This window comes from Phaenicophaeus curvirostris, chromosome 9 (assembly GCF_032191515.1).
Source record: "Phaenicophaeus curvirostris isolate KB17595 chromosome 9, BPBGC_Pcur_1.0, whole genome shotgun sequence".
NCBI lineage: Eukaryota > Metazoa > Chordata > Aves > Cuculiformes > Cuculidae > Phaenicophaeus > Phaenicophaeus curvirostris.
The window spans coordinates 22,480,839-22,497,539 of NC_091400.1; the positions used below are offsets into that span (position 1 = coordinate 22,480,839).

Consider the following 16,701-nt stretch of genomic DNA (forward strand, 5'->3'; position numbering starts at 1 on the left):
ATTTATTGCCTGAATTAAAGTTTGCTATGCATTGATATCAACATTGTAATCACATCCAAATGACCTGCCCCCTATTTGTGCATTAAAATATGAATGCATTTCCTAATTTCATCTCTTTTAGTTTTTCTGTCCTTACACAATATAAAAACCAGGAGATTTTCATAATTCGAAAAAGGGAAAATGTGCAAAAGTCTTATTTTTTGAAAATGAAATCTGCACTAAAGGTAAGAAATTAATAAACATGTAAATTCTAACAAACATCCCAAAGTTCAATTTCTTTGACCATTAAAATTGACCTTTATAAAAAGCTGCTTATGAGTCAAATCTAACAGCTAATTTGATTACTGACTGTACAGAAAGCCCACACAATATTTACTAATTAAGAGTGCTCTTGTAAATCATCTATTTCTGTCTGCAGCTCTTACAGAATCATAGAACCACTGTTTATATTTCCTTGAAGCAAGATAAGTAAAATGAGGGAGTCAGAAGTGAGGTCATCCGTAAATTAGCAATGCACAAATATAATGCAGCAGTAAATAAACACAAAGTTTACATTTTCTTGATCTCTGCCTGTTTTTATTGTAATATTAAAGATGATAACGGAATACTTTCCACACACACGCACACACAGAGGCAAGAGAGTCAACCCATAACTTAGAGCCACATTTCAGTAGATTTACAAAAAAGAAAGAAGGAAAAAGAGAAGAGGTGGTTACTTATTCCAATACGAACTCCACCTGTTTACACCTTCAGAAGAGTCTTTATTCACAAATCCATCAAGCACTTTCAGTAGAATTTCCCAGGAAAAGAAACAGGGCCAGAGTTCTGTACAGACAAACCCACAAGAACCAATTCTCACCAAAATCACTTCATTCTGAAGTTTCTACTTTTAAAAGGGAGATAGCAAAATATATATGGCTTTTAGAGCAGATACTAAATACATAATTCTCAGTCCTTACCCTGCCAAAACTAGGCAGCAGCATATCTTAGTATCCCACTGCAAATACAAAAGAGTTTGAAAGAAGTTATATTGAATTGCACATCAGATCTTCTCTCTCTACATGGAGGATGATTTAAAAAACAAACACAGCAGCACATTAAGACTTAACCCAACAGATTTATGTTCTCCAAGTGGAGCCTGACACTTTCTTTTGGTTTTTACATGAGGACGAACCACAACATAAACCCATTAATTGTCAAACACCAGACCGTTCAGCAGCCCTTGCTTTGCATGAGTGCACAGCTTCAGCTTTTCTCTCTCTGCATCAATTCTCTCTACCTGACCCATGGCAAAAGCACAACGGTGATCCAAACACAGCTGACAAGAAAACACTAAGACACTTACCCACCATAGCACCAGAGTAAATTTAAACATACTGCACTGAAATAACTTAAACCTATACTCATTCTGACAACTGCTTTAGTGAGCTCAGGATTAAAACACTTCCAAATTATCTGCCTGGCAATGCATGAAAACAGCTTCCTTAAGTATTTCTACTTTATATATTAAATTAAACCAGGTTGTTCAGATGATCCCACTCAATTATTAAACTTGCCCAAAACTAAGACTGCTATGAATTACAGATTCCATCAGTCTAACAGTTGCTGTAATGTGAAGAGCTGTTCATAATTTGTTCATAATTTGTTCTTCTCAGAACTTAGTAACAGCTTTACAATCCGTGGCTTCTTGCAGGTACATCCCAAAGCAGAATAGTGGGAAGTAAAATCATTTACTGGGTAACAACTTGGGATTATGCTCTGAGAAGCAATTAAATACACACAAGCAAAGAGCAAATATTTTGAACAGCCCTCCTGAAGTTTAACTCGGTACACATTAATCACAGACTTGCTTCTGGGTTTCTTAAGTCTGTTCTTACCTCTGTGGCTCTTGTTTGAAGGCCATTTCCAGGTGTGCACTGTGCAAAGTCACAGAAATTCTGCAGTTTTGGGTTTTTAATCAAAGCTGAATACACACATCTAATGCTGAGTTAGTAGCAACTTCCACCCATTAATATTAACAAAAAGATGTAATTCTAGTGCATGAAAACAAAAACTTTATCAGATGAAACAGACTTGAAGTTTATTTCCACTCTCTGGTGCAGAGAAGCCCCTCCTTTCACAGTCTGTCAGAACAGGGCGTAAACAGTCAGGCAGTTCTTTTGACAGCATGTCACTTACCAACTCACAGTTATTGAGACACACAGAACTGATCAAACACATTTCTTATTTTAAATGATGCTTTCTTGCTATTTCTGGTTTTGCTATCTTGTATCGTGTCCAAGCTCTATGTAACAATGGGAATATGAAATTCATTGTTATCAAATATCAGAGGCCTCTGAGGAGGTGTTGAGTCTTTGTCTGCTTTGTGCAGCAGTTTAAAAAGTCCCGTTCCAATATTCATTGGAATTCCCATGATGATGCATTCGGAAACACCTAGGGGAAAAAAAAATCAAACATGTTGAACATCTAAAGAGTCAGGATTTACAAAACTGTTTTAATGTGCCAATTCTGTATGCACTACCTTTCAAATCTCCCAAAACTCACATGTGAAGACCAAGGTCTCTTCAATGGATAAAAGTTCAATGTTACAGTCATTGAAGCAGAATGTTATTTAATCTGTGTTACTTAAATTCTAAACAGGAAAAATTCAACCTAACCTCAACGCCTTCTCTACCTGTGACAGAGCTTCAGAAGGTTTGCTTTCTGGGAAGACACATTCCACTCAGTGCCAGTAGCAGGAGATGCAAGGCAAAGTTAATGTTCATCCTCTGACTCAGTGCTCAGACTTCAGTCCAATCTGGCCAGGTTCCCTCAAAAACCATACAGCTTCCCAGTAAAGGCATGCTCACCACTTCAGCTACACCAGGGTCTGCATTCTCACAATTCAGAAAGTGCTTGGTTTGAATTTAAAGATTTATTTTTGATAGCTGTAACATTTATTATGGTGATATGCTGACACATTTCTGTTCCAGATCTTCTGATGGATACAACTTTCTCAAAGAACATTCCACATTAAAAGAAGCTATCAGCTACCCATGGTGTTATTCTCAGCATACCGCCACGATCCAAATGACACTTCTGCACATTCTCAGGAGCCTCACAACATTGTCCTTCACATAAGCAACAATAAACAGCTGTACCTTTGAATACATGAAGGGTGAAAAAATTTGCTCAATTCTGGCAAGATTGCCAGAAAGACAAAGACTCTGTATTTTTTTCCCTTAGACCACTGCTGCATTCTTACTACATATTTTCATAAGGTTTTACTACAAACTAGTAAACTTTAACATAATGCTTATTTTTGTACTTGATTAGTGCCCTGAAACTCCAAAAGAGATACTACAGCTCCAGGATAGTAGGCCTTATGTAAGCAGATGGTGAAGAAGGTGAAACCTGCTTGACTTATTTTCTCTGTTTAAACTTACTAGATAGACTTGTGAATAAATCATTCCAAAATTCATCTAGCTTTAAGGAGAATAAAATCTGGGAGGAATGGGGACTAAAGAGCTTAAAAAAAAAAGAAAGGAAAATAATTTCAATACCAAATCTTAGGGTACATGGCAGAAATGCAAAATTAAGAGACAAATAGAATGACAAATCAATTTGAATGTTCTGTCCAGCTGCATGTACGTATGCATGCACTTGTGTGCGTGTCTACATATATTTTTAAACTCCTACCAGATTCTTTCATTAATTCAGTGAGAAGACTCAGTGGACGTTAATGAACTGAACTTTAAAGCTGAAGAACAGAAAAGAAACATCTCAGGAGAGGAATCTTTTCTATTCTGTTAATGAATGGAGCACTGATAAACAGGGCTTCTAATTTAAAAACCACACAAGCAATTTTTATCTATTTAGATCAAGAGCTCACTGAACAAGTCAAGGGCTTTGGCTTTCTGTTAATTTCTAGGTACAACTGAAAAATCACATAAGCAATCATTACGTACAGTATGATTTTCACCTATGCTACCTGAAACAAATGCCTTTGTGCTTCTTAGAAGAAAGGAAAATGACACCTAAATAGGGAATAGGGTACTAGATTCCTTGATCAGCTGTAGGTGTGGAAGATATACAAACTTCCAAGTCTGAAAAAACAGAACTACTGCTAGTGGGACACATTTCCTGGTACTGAATGGAGCTGGGTGGTGAGAAGTAAAACCAAATGACTAGAGTCTGCTTTAAGAAACATACTACAAATGTCCAACTACCTTCAAGATGCAGGATTGAGATTGTGAGCATAGAAACATCCACTGAACTTCTTGGATAAAGAAGAAGCAGCGTTAAACCTGAAGTCTGACAGGCAAGCTGAACAGAAAGCTTAGCAGGGGGAAAAATCCAGAGCTCTGAAGAGGTTTAGATGCCAGGTTTAGATGTGAAGACCACGAACTGCAAAGAATTTGTAACACCTACCACAAACAGAATCCTTCTGTCCAAAATAGGCAGCGTCAAAGAGATGGTCTGCAGTCTTTTCGAAAGAAGCCAGCATCAACACGCTTTCCTTCATCTTTGCCAGTCCAAACCTTGTAATGCCCAGCACTTCACCCTTGATCGATGGAAAAAGCCAAAGACAGACTATCAAGATAGTGGTTGGAGGTCAGTTATGTTTGCTAAAGCAGCAAATCAAATGAACAGCAGAAATGTAGGTTTCATTTTCACAAACACATGAAACAAGTAGTAAATAAAAAAGTTATTATCTACAATATAGCAGTGTCACACTATGCTGCTTCACAGTTAAGCATCCTGCAGGTTCATAGTTTGGAAGCAATCACTATTTAAGTAAAACAGGAGTGATTATTCATATACAACAAAGTATTATAAATGGTTAATACGTTTTTCTTTTTAAAAAACTAAGAACATTGGGAAGGTTGAAAAAGGTAAGGCCATGAGAAAAAAACATACAGCTATAAACTAGCTGCTTAACTACAAACTTCATTGGGGTCTGAGCGCACTGTGCTGAAGCTATTGCCTATAGTCTATGGCTAAATCTGACTCCAGTTGCCAGCAGATTACAGAGGATGTTAAGTCTTCATTTTTTCACTCTCAAGAACAAAAATAATTAGTTTTTTAAACCAACTTGGTGTATTTCTGCCTCTGATTCTAACTAAGAATCTGATTATAACAGGCTGTGCACAAAAGCACAAGTCAGAAGCACAGACAAAAGAATACATGCTAGGAGCCCAACAAGTGTAAAACACTGCACTTCGATCCCCTTTTCCACTATTGTGTTTCAGCTCCACATGGTCAGCCCTGGGGGTGCTGCAGCTCTGTACAACAAAGCCCTACAGTTTGGGAGAAGGCAGAACGCCTTCATCCATTTTACCCAAATTAAACCCCTGCACTCTGGCAGGCATAAGTGGAAAATCTGACTTCACTAAGTGTATTCAAAGTCTAAAAAACATGGAAGCGAAGGAAAGTAAGTCAATCAATAAAGAACAGATAGGATTTTCTACCAACAAGTTCTGGAAGACTGTGCATATGCTACATGTAATCTGATTCTCTTTGTACTGTCTGAAGCCTTTGACTCCTATATGCAGTGCAGCTGCTAGGAACCACACCCTGTGTGGTTTTCTGCAAGGCAAGCCTTAAATTGCACACATAGTTACCAAAACAGTCCATTCTCATACCACAGTTTTTAGGAATCTTATTTCCAATAGGAAATTCTTATTCCCTATTCATTGTATCAACTTATTTTCAGTCAAAATAAACCTTCTCCCCCCTAATCCCAAGAAGGAGATGAATTAAACATTTTGTTTGATTTACGAATAATGGTCTTTGGTCATTACAATTTGCAATTTTTTAAGCCTATAACTGATTTCCATCTCCTTAGCTCACCCATCCTTTTCAAACACAGTGGAATTAATTTGTATGTACAGGCCAATGTAACATTTAGAAAAAGCAGAGTACAAACCTTGTAAGTCATTAAATCAGACAGCAACATCACATGCCTCCTGTCAATGCTCATACCATGGTTCACCATTGTATACTGAATCTCATTGATAATGGTTGTCCGAGCAGCTTCAATTCCCAGTGTCTTCTCTACCTACGCAAGAGATTATGTTAGATTAATAAAGAACCAGAAGCCTGGAGCACCTATATTCCTGGAAGGAGTAACATCTGATGTCAGATGATACTAAATTTCCATTACTATCCTTTTGCATTTCTCTATTTCAAAATGTTTATAGAAAAAGCTTCTCTCAATGAGAACAGTGCTGCCAGTTGAATTATTCTTTTGTGTTAATGCATTCTGACAACCGTTACTGAAATCAGGCTTGATTAGATATCAACTGCTGCATCTGAGCACAAACAAGTGCTTGTAATAAAGGTGCTGTGGCGAAAACCCTACAGTTCCCATCTGAACATTACCTCGTATGTGTTGTTAGAGGATGTTTTTGTTCCTTTCACTCCGTGGGTAGCCATCACAGCTCGCAGGTTATCACCTTCAACTAGAAGTTTATATCTTTCCTTTCCACTTTGTTCATCAACATGAATGACAGCTCGGGAAACCTCTGGTATACCTTGCACTACGACCTTCATAAAACAAAACAACCTTGTGACTTTTATGTGTACAGTAATGCAGTATAAAGGGACAATCCTTGCCAGTGTTCAAACCTCATTATAAGCTCCAGTCTTTGGAGTAAATGCCCAGTTAAAATACGAATGAAATGTGATTTCTTGTGCTTAAATACACTACTGCAAATGTGACATTCGTGTAGTATTATAAACCTTACTCATTACATACATTTACATTTTACGACAGATATCCTGACACTCAGACCTGGGTCTCTGGTGGATGATCCACACAATTTAAAGGGCGCCCTGCCAATAATAACTCACTCATCTTCTAAAATCCAAAGTAGGCAGCCCCCTCACAGGAAGCTGCAAAAATGCCAGATACTATCATGTGGTTCTATTCTAGATGCAGCTGGAATAAAGAACAACTGTTTCATACAACTGCTGCACTCTGAATGCTTCAGTAAATGCTGTAGGAAAAATGTCGAGGCTTCAATTTTATAGATAAAGATGAGTAACAGAGGCTTAGTTTCAGCTGTAAAGCAGTAGCATCACTACCTAGGAGTCATGGATTCAGCCTATATTCATTGTCAACAACAACAAGGATTGTCTTCCTGCAATAGACCCCCAATTTATTCTGAAATTCTTCACAATGAGGGTGGCATGGCAGTGGCACAGGTGCCCACGGAAGTTGCTGGACTGGGCTTTGAGAAGCCTTGTCCAGTGGGAGGTGTTCCCGCCCATGCCAGGGGGCGGGAGTTGGAACTGAATGGGTGTTAAGGTCCCTTCCAACTCAAAACACTCCATGATTCTATGATTACCTCCCACAAAAGCATGAGGCAGACTTTGTTTTTACCTTTGGTAGTTCTTCCTTCAGGGACTGCAATACATAATACATTGAACTCTTGCTGTTTTCCCGAGGGGTCACACATACAACAGCTTCTCCGTGGACAGCAACATCCCCAGGCTTGACTCGGAGTTTAGATATGCAGATCGAGTAGCGCACAGTCTCTGCATTCACCTGTGGCAAAAGTCAGCCAGCAAACATCACAACATCTCTCTTAAAATACATAAATCTGCTGAAATCCTTGCAGCCATCTTGCAACAGAACATAACAAAGCAGAATACAGAAAAAATAACCAAAACTTGGTACTCCTAAATAGCACAAAATACTATCCTGTGCTGAGGATACCAGCCTGTATGTTAACTAATGGACAGTAACAACTGCCTTGTATTTAGCCAGACACCAAGGAATGAATGTATGCTTTCTCATTTCCAAAAAACGGAAGAGTTATCGACTTTACAAGGGGAAAAAAAACCCCAGATGTAATGTAGCCACAGGACGTCCTTTGTTCATTTTCTTTTAAATTTTCACTGGTCTGACGCCTGTTTCTGAGGCAGGGTTAGGAGACCCTTTGAAACTTAACCCAAGGCTTATTCTGCACATAAACTGAAAAACTCACCTCTAATCTCAGCAGTCTAATGCGCTCTAAAGACAGCTTCACTAGGATGAAACAATCATCTGGAAGAAACACTTCCTCAATATATTCTGAAATCTTTAAGAGATAAGGACAAAACAGTTCGCTTGTGAATATCGGGAAAATGCCCCATAGGAGGTAGCTAATGTTTACATTTAAAGCATTAAACAATAATACATTCTTTCCTACCTCTCCTAATAAAGTTTTCTCAATTCTTCCTTTAACCAGACGGGCAAAATCAGGATCATCATCTATGTCCAACTGTGCTGTTATAATAGGGGTACTAGAAGGAACAAACACAGGAAAACCCTGTTAGGTTCTGTAAGGTCAGCTATAATTCAAATTGCTACCTGTAATCTTATCTCATCATTAGATCAGCATTTAGTAACATAAAGAGAACTTCAGCTTCCTTAGGTACATTTAAGAGAACTACTGTTCAGGTACTTCGGGCTGGTAAAACTGAGCACACGCAAGCGATGATAACAGAACAACTTGTGACTATTTTCATGGTGTACACTGTTCTTATAATTTAAGGATGGCTTCCTGGATACCTAGGAATAGGTAAGCTTCAACTAACCACTAAACACCAGAAAGTTTCAAAACATACAGGACCTAACGGAATATAAAACTTAGTAAGTAACCACTTGACCTCATTTGCTTTTCAGAAAAATAAAACTTTGGCTCTTCTCTCGCCCTAGGCACCACTTTGTTGGAAACACCTTATAGAATCACAGAATCGCTTCGTTGTAAAAGACCTTTGAGATCATGGAATACAACTGTACCTATTCTCTACTAAACCTCATCTGCCCATCTTTTAAATCCCTCTAGGGATGGGGACTCAACCACCTCTGAGAAACCTTTTGGTGAAGAAATATTTCCTGATGTCTAACCTGAACTTCTCCTGGTGCAACTTAAGGCCATTTCCTCTACTCCTATCACTTGTTACTTGGGAGAAGAGACTAACACCTGCCTCACTACAACCTCCCTTCACACAGTTGTAGAGACTGAAAAGGTCTCCCCTCAGCTGCCTTTTCTCCAGGCTAAAATGACTGCAGCTCCCTCAGCCACCTCCCATAAGGCTTGTTCTCCAACCCCTTCACCAGCTTTGTTGCCCTCCTCTGGTCCCGCTCCAGCACCTTTGTCTAGTATATTATCAAGAAGAGAAAATGCTATCACATATTGCAAATTAATCCATCAGGTTTCACTTAAGCAAAGGGAAAAAGCAAACCAAAGCGTTAGCACCTAATAGCCTTTGAAGCATTAATGATTTCTTTGATTCTTGGCACACCCAAGGTAATGTTCATTGAAGCAACACCAGCAAAGTGGAAAGTCTTCAGAGTCATCTGTGTGCCAGGCTCACCGATGCTTTGTGCACAAAGAGCTCCCACAGCAGAACCAGGCTCCATCTGTGCCCTGATAAACAAATTCTCTCATTAAAAAAATACAGAAAGAGACATAGAACTCAAAATTTGCCTCTATGTGTTTAAGCACCAGAAACTCTTATTAAGTCTTCCTTAAGGAACTGTTACACAGACAACTTTCTAACCAGAATAAAATCCAGATATTAATACCTTCCTGTTTTCACCTTATGCAAAAGCCCTGTGCTGATGATCTATTTTCCCCTCAAGTTATGCACATAATAGGCTCATTCCCATATTTGCGCCCTTGTACAATTTATGTACTTTGAGAATGTTTGTCCTCATAGCAACAGATCCTTTCCCAGGGTATCATCTTTTACGTGGCAGATCAATATAATACAGTAAAACAACTGACTAGAGTAAAATAGGAAATTAATATTTAAGAATACTTAAGGCAAACGTAAGCATGTAATCCTAATAACTAAAAGCAGAAAACTGATAATTGCTTTAAAAGTTATATTAAGAATTAAACATATACATGAATCTTCTAGATAAAGAAAATATCAGTAAACAATCAATGCAGATGAACATGAAGCCACAAAGCAGATGTCTCTGATGGCTCCATGCCAATGAACCGTTACAAGCAGCCTAAGTAAATGCAACAACTGTCAATGAATGCATGGACTTGTTGAAGGTTTGGAGTAACCTCCTGCAAGAGGGTGAGGAAGGGAACGTGTCTGCCTCGACAAGCCCACCTGTACATGGCAATGTGTTTGTTTTTTTTTTTGACAAAATACCTTTGTCTTGTGATTCTTATATCATTGGGACCAATTGTTTCTTATTCTTTATTTGTATTGCATTCATAACAGAACCAACATTCATGTAGTAAAATCAAAAAAATATGCTCCTAGGCTGCAAACAAAGAAACCTACTCCCAGGCAGACAGAGATAAATTGAGAGAAAATAGCAGGCTAAACACTCACCTCATGTACTTGTCCCTACAAGTCTCTAGAAACTTCTCTAGCTGGGTTGGAGTAATTCTGTCCAACTGATATAAAACACGTGGCTGAAAATAGAATAACAAGGTTGGAAAAGCAATGGCTTATGAGGCTTTAAAATAATTACCCCCTTGAAACTATTTACCTCTGTTGTGCCATTGTCATTAATGCCATACTTGTCCCTAGTTTTTTTTATCTTCTCAGAAACACCTTTGATGAATTTTTTAATCTCCTGAAATGAGATTAAACCAACAGTAAGCAAAGTCCTCATATGAAATCGTCAGCAGTTATTTGACTCGAGCTCCAAATGGAATGTTTACACTAATAACAATGCAGAATATTGAGAGGAACATAAAAACTTTGACATGCACACAAACTCTAACGTAGCAAATCAGTTTCACTCTTGTGTAACCACAAATTAGTAGCAGTACACAAGGAATATGGTCCATGCTAAATAAAAACATCCTCCACAACCTCAGAACAAAACAAAAAACCTCAAACTCTCAAAGTTCTTATTTTCTTTGCATAGTGACACAAATATTCTCACTCATTTCTCTGTATTCAAAATAAATCAAAGTGGAAAAACAGGAAGTACATAAAAGACTGGGTAGGTTTCAGAAATTAAAGTTATATTTTTATTCGGGGGAAAACCCCCCAAACCCTTAAACCTGATATTTACACATCAGTCCCTACCTAACACAGTTCACAGAGCTTCTCTAAGCTGTGAAGAGGTCTTGCAAATAATTGCATTTCAGATGTAGAAGTACCTACAGCTTTCACTCTTACCAGGTTCAACCAACTGCAGTTCTAGAAGTCTTTATTGTAACATAAACTGAAACAATCCTATCAGAAAAATATCCAACATTTCTCTGAAACATCATTTGGGTATTAGGCTTTGGATATAGAAATGTACAGTGGAATTCATGATATGTGAGGTCCATGATTGAACTCTTCTATAATGCAAGCCATCACCACAACGCAGGCTTATCAAAATCAAAATACAAACAAAAAGCAAGAGGAAATCCATTAATGAAGGAGTGAATATAGTCAGATTTTTAGAGTTCTTTTAAACTCTTTCCACCCCATATCAGTCCGGCCCGACAACCAGGATGAGAGTTTTATAACACCACCTCCTCACGCAGCACAGGACTCCTTCCAATAACGGAAGGAACTGGGCAATGAACATGACTTGCAAATTTCTCTCTTAAAACTGAATTTACAGATCATTATCAAAAGACTACATACTAACTGAATACTCAGGTTCTCAAAATAACAACATTTTTACTGGTAATCAAGGTGTTTTCAGACAGTACCTTGTTCTGTAGAACCAAGTTCAAAAGAAAGAACTGACAACGCAAGCATGCTGCTAGAATGGATGCTTCAAGTTATTTCCCCACTTGTATGACAACAGGATGAATTAATACATTTCCATTCCTTTTGCCCTGCAGTAAGTCATATTAATTCACAAATGAAATATTGCACCATTTTAAAGGTCTTTTGTGGAGGGGCAGAAAGGGTGGAATAGAAGGGGAAGAAGGCAGAAGCTGGAACACTAACTTCTCTCCCTCCAGAATTCTTAATAGTGCGAAGTTGTTTTAAATTTTCACCTAGTCGCATAAGACAAGGGGACAGTAATAATAACCACACCACCACCAGCCCCACAAGACAGGTTGTCATACTGTCTGAGCATTTAGTCATGTGGTCATACAGAGCAATAGCAGACTAAAGACCAAAGCAGCACAGGACTGCAGATAGCATTATAAAACTGTTTATTGTCAACTTTTCCTCTTTGACCATGCCCGAGTAGAAAAATACTTAAAAAAAGCCATTCTTCAGCATACTAAGTAGTTACATATCATTCTGAACTGTAAAAATAACCACTCAAATGATACATTATTTCCATGCAGGAGAACCAAAACACAAAGGAGAGAAATAAAAGATAAATCTCTGAAGAGATTTATTTTTCCTTGTCAACAGTTTTATGCATGCACAAGAGCTAAAAGAGAAAATGACCTATTCTCACAACTTTCACTTATCTGTTGGCAGTTTATCCCAACTGGGGATTAATATATGCTACCAACAGAAAGCTGAACCTGTCTGCCTGTAGGCTATGAGCACAGCTACATAGTGAGCTCAAGAAACCAGTTGTTCTTTCATATAGTCTAAACCTATATATATTTGTAGTCTCGATCCATTTAATAGAAGGCACCAAACTGACTCAGAAAGCTTGGGCTCAACATGGGCTTTGTCAGCTCCTAACTGGGCTACTGTCCAGCCAGAACAGCAGCCCAGGTTGTAAAGCCTGCTCACTCTGGTGTTTGTGTGACATTCCCCAGCACTTCAGCTAGTGGGATCATGTATGTATGTGAAGCATTACTAATATAAGAATCCCACTGAAAGGCAGAGTGATACAGACAATCCCACAGGGTTCAGCACTAATGCATTCAAGGCCAGGCAGATCCATCAGGTCAGCTCTGTGCATGTCAGCACCATCAGGCTGTGCTGAGCCCCCTTCTATGTTGCACCACACTCCCAGTAGTCCATTGTCTCCAAAACCATACAGAAACATGACTGATTTTTAAGTTGTGAGGCTTTCTAAAGATTTTCTCAATTCCAGTAAAACCCCCAAAACTTCCCTTCACCTGTATATTAATATAGTGAACTATATTAAAATATTAACAAAACTGAAACTGTGCCAGCCAACTCTGCTTTTCAATCAGTCAAATTCCTTCCAGTGAGGGCAGAACACAGGCAGAAGGGACGCTAGACTGTGTGGAAAAGGCTATGTAGCCACGCTGTTTTCTGGCCAAGTCCATTATAGGAACCTCCCAGTAAATCAACAGCCGTAAGAAATATCTCTGTTCTGGAAGGGAAGAGGGGAGGAAGGGACAGGAAAATATCAGAAAAGCATGCCAATAGCCCTAAAAGCTGAAAGAACAAATTTTAGAAAGCAAAGTCATGTACTAAAAGCAAGCTTCCTCAAATTTGACTATGGGGATTAATTCATGTGTCATGGTTTTCATCACTAGTTTTCATCAAAAGGAATTGTGGAAATTATTATAATGAACAACTACACTGTAATTTAACAAGCAGTCACGTATATATGCTAATCTTTTACGTTAGCACTATACACACATCTTTAGCTAAAAAGCACTAACATTAATATTCACACAGTGCACACAGATGCTAAAATTACCTCATTATATTTTTCATAACCTGTCTCAGTTAATGTCTTCAAGGATGAACAAAAAAAAAAAAGGAAAGAAGAAAATGTAACAGTATCTACAACTTGAAAATCGTAAGTTAAACTAATTGCCATTAAGGTGATGGAGCCATATCTGTGCTTCTGTAACTAATAGCAATTATTTAGATTTTCCTGATATGATGCACACCTCAGAACAGCTTTGTCTCCCAACTTTGCAATCAGTACATTGTATCTTTTTTTTCCTTCAGAGATGCGGTTAAGATTCACAGCCTATTTCAAACATGGATATAATTATTTTGTCAACTCTGCTCTAGCAACAGAATTGCAAATCAGGTTTACAAACAACTGCTTACTAGTTTGTCACCTTCTGCTCCGAAGGACTCTGATCTATTAAAAAGAAAGTCTTCAAAAGCAGGTTGCTAAATTTGCGTCCCTTTCACCACTGCCAGTAATCAGAAGGTTCCTCAAGGTAACAGCTTTACGTGTCCACAGGCAGCTCAAATCTACAGCTTTTATTCATGTCTCATAAAGTAGTTTTCAGTGTGGCAGCTCTCTTCAATATTAAGATTGCTTAATGCTCTTTTTAAGAACTTAACTTTAACATTTCAAGTGCAAACAGCCACATGAATATTTCTTATCCTTAAAAGCCATGTACCGACTCCCCAGATAAGCCCCATCCATCAAACAACTGCAACAAAAAGGATATAATTTTTTTTGCTGGCTGAGTATGATAGGAAAGCAAGGTAAATAGATTTAAGTGTTTAGCTGGTGTTTCTATTACAGGAAAACAAGCAAATGACAAAAAATATTTATTCAGAGTTGGTAATATCAGAACATATGGACAATAATGGAGCTTGAGATTCGGTCCTAGTGGTTTCCTGCATAGATAGAGTCAATGAGCATTACTTGATTTCTGATGTCCCAGAGGAAGCATCTAATTACTGTACCACCTTCCTATGGAGAGAAATTCCAGCAAGATCCCATATCAGCAGCACCTTCTGCTCAAAACATAACTTGATTTTTCTCTCATTTCTAGAGTTCCTGTGGTGAATGTAAACAACTACCATAATAAGTATTAAAATTACTAGTCCACCTCATATATTACTGAATAAATTATTACTCCTGCTACTAATGCATAAAACTCACCCACTGCTCCTACTGATAGATAAAACCGATTTATTTTGTTGCTTTGATTTATAAGCAAAAGGATGATAAAGAGGTGTGATAGTCACCTGCAGAAAACTGTCTTGGCAGCAAAGGAAGTCATTCTTCTTCATGATGGACTCAGATGTTAACACCAATTCATTTTTACTAAGTGCTGGTTCACTTCGGCATGGATATACAGCCTGTAGAGGGGAAAAAAAAAAAGTCACTGCTCTATATAAAATCTACACACAAAAGCTTCATTGTGAAGACACAGATTATAGATATACACAATTGATTCTTTAGTTTTGGGTTATTTTTACTATGCAATACCAGGCAGAGTAGTCTGGTAACGGCCACATACGCTTCGACTTACTTCTCTAAATCTGAAGTTACACACACACCCACATAATGCTATCAATTTATTACACTCCTATTAAAGAAATCTGAACAGTTATTTAAGCAAAAGGCTTTCATCTTTGTTGAGGGGAGGAAGAAAAACAACTCGCAAACAAATCACAAAGCCAACACCAAATAATACCTTTTCTACAACATCACTATATGTTGATATGTTCAACAACACATCAGGCCTCTGATTTAAGAATTTCAACACAAAGAACATGCATGTCTTGATTTAATAAGAGATTATTGTGTGTAATATAAATCCAATCTAGTACCCAACTAAGCCAGCAATAATTTACCTAGTGAGTTGGATATTAGGCCCTAGAACATCAAAGCAGAGAAGAGAATTCTATTTTTCACATCTTATACACATTTCAGTCCTAGCAGCTCTGCTTTAAGGTAGACAATATCTGTAAGTGTTAGCGCACACACGCTGAAAGACTGACCAGGACCACCTGAAAAGGCAAATTAAAAATAAGATCTTCAACTGAAACAATCTTCCGCATGATTTATTACTTCCACCTATGTGCTTCACAGCCTTTTCACACTTCCAGTAAAGGTTTTAGTAGTACTTACTCTGATATTGTCTAGAACTCGCTTGAATTCTAGTGGTTCATCCTTCCCTTCCATGGCTGCAGGATCCAAGCCATCTCCTCCATAAATAAACTGTATAATGTCACCAGTGGAACTTCTGACTGTCAAATCATACTGTGAGCAAAGATCTTCAAGAGATTTTACCAGTCGCCGCTGAAGGGAAAAATAATAGCTGTTAATTTGAACTATAGAAAATAAATAAACTGGACTTAGGAAATAAATCTGACAGTGATTAGCAGGCATGAAATTCTTTTTTTAAGTCATAAGTTAACCCTAGGGCTTTATTGTACATTCATTAAAACCATCATTAGAATCATAAAAAACATTAAGACTGGAAAAGACCCTTAAGATCATCCAGTCTACTGGGAACATGAAAGCCAACGATAATGAGATGTAAAGCAACAACACAATTTCCACATTTAGAAAGTCCATCATGTGAGAAACCAAATGCTAAGAGCAAAGAACCTATTAGTCTGAGGAATTTAGGGTTTTTTTTGACAAAACATTCATATTCTTCTGATTGGATTTATTTCTCAAAGGATGTAACGCTTTGTGTACGTAAGCAAAACCAGTCAACAAAATTGTTTTCACTCCCAAAAACAAGCACTTCATCTGTCACAGCCAGTAGGTGCTGTTTTTCTACTAGTACCAGCTAGTTATCTAATTTTAATTCGCTGCACTGGGAAATTACTTTCCTACTATCTTCCTTCCTCTGCCTCCCAAAAAAGAAGGCATGCTATGAAGCATTAGGGGTTAAAAGCTTTTTCACTTGAAATACGGAGTTCATTATTCTAGGAATGTACATTAGCTTACTGGAGAATATAAAGAGGTAATTTTTTTTCTCAATAAGGAAGAAAAAGGTAAGATAAATAAATGTTAAGATTTGTTTATTTAATTCCAAAGCCCAAATGCTACAATTTATTACTATAAGGTGAAAGTTGATGAGGAAAAATATTTTGCAGGTTGCTTATTTTAGGTGTATATTTGTATATACTTAGACACACAAAGACATT

At 37.8% G+C, this 16,701-nt stretch overlaps 1 protein-coding gene across 3 annotated transcripts in view; it reads right to left on the reverse strand.

Annotated features, from left to right (window-relative positions):
* Positions 1–569: 569 nt before the first annotated feature.
* The window catches only part of POLR3A (RNA polymerase III subunit A), a 35,139-nt gene continuing 19,007 nt past the window's right edge, over positions 570–16,701 (reverse strand). For 2 of the 3 annotated variants that reach the window (XM_069863243.1, XM_069863240.1), the window contains 13 exons: positions 15,671–15,841; positions 14,782–14,895; positions 13,541–13,576; positions 10,490–10,576; positions 10,330–10,412; positions 9,231–9,401; positions 8,178–8,271; positions 7,974–8,066; positions 7,367–7,531; positions 6,364–6,528; positions 5,909–6,040; positions 4,411–4,543; positions 570–2,433 (listed from right to left, as the gene is read on the reverse strand). In XM_069863243.1, coding sequence (XP_069719344.1) covers positions 2,285–2,433; positions 4,411–4,543; positions 5,909–6,040; positions 6,364–6,528; positions 7,367–7,531; positions 7,974–8,066; positions 8,178–8,271; positions 9,231–9,401; positions 10,330–10,412; positions 10,490–10,576; positions 13,541–13,576; positions 14,782–14,895; positions 15,671–15,841 — 1,593 coding nt within the window. In that variant the 3' untranslated portion in view covers positions 570–2,284. The remainder of the gene's footprint in view (positions 2,434–4,410; positions 4,544–5,908; positions 6,041–6,363; positions 6,529–7,366; positions 7,532–7,973; positions 8,067–8,177; positions 8,272–9,230; positions 9,402–10,329; positions 10,413–10,489; positions 10,577–13,540; positions 13,577–14,781; positions 14,896–15,670; positions 15,842–16,701) is intronic. The other variant, XM_069863242.1, reaches the window with a different exon arrangement.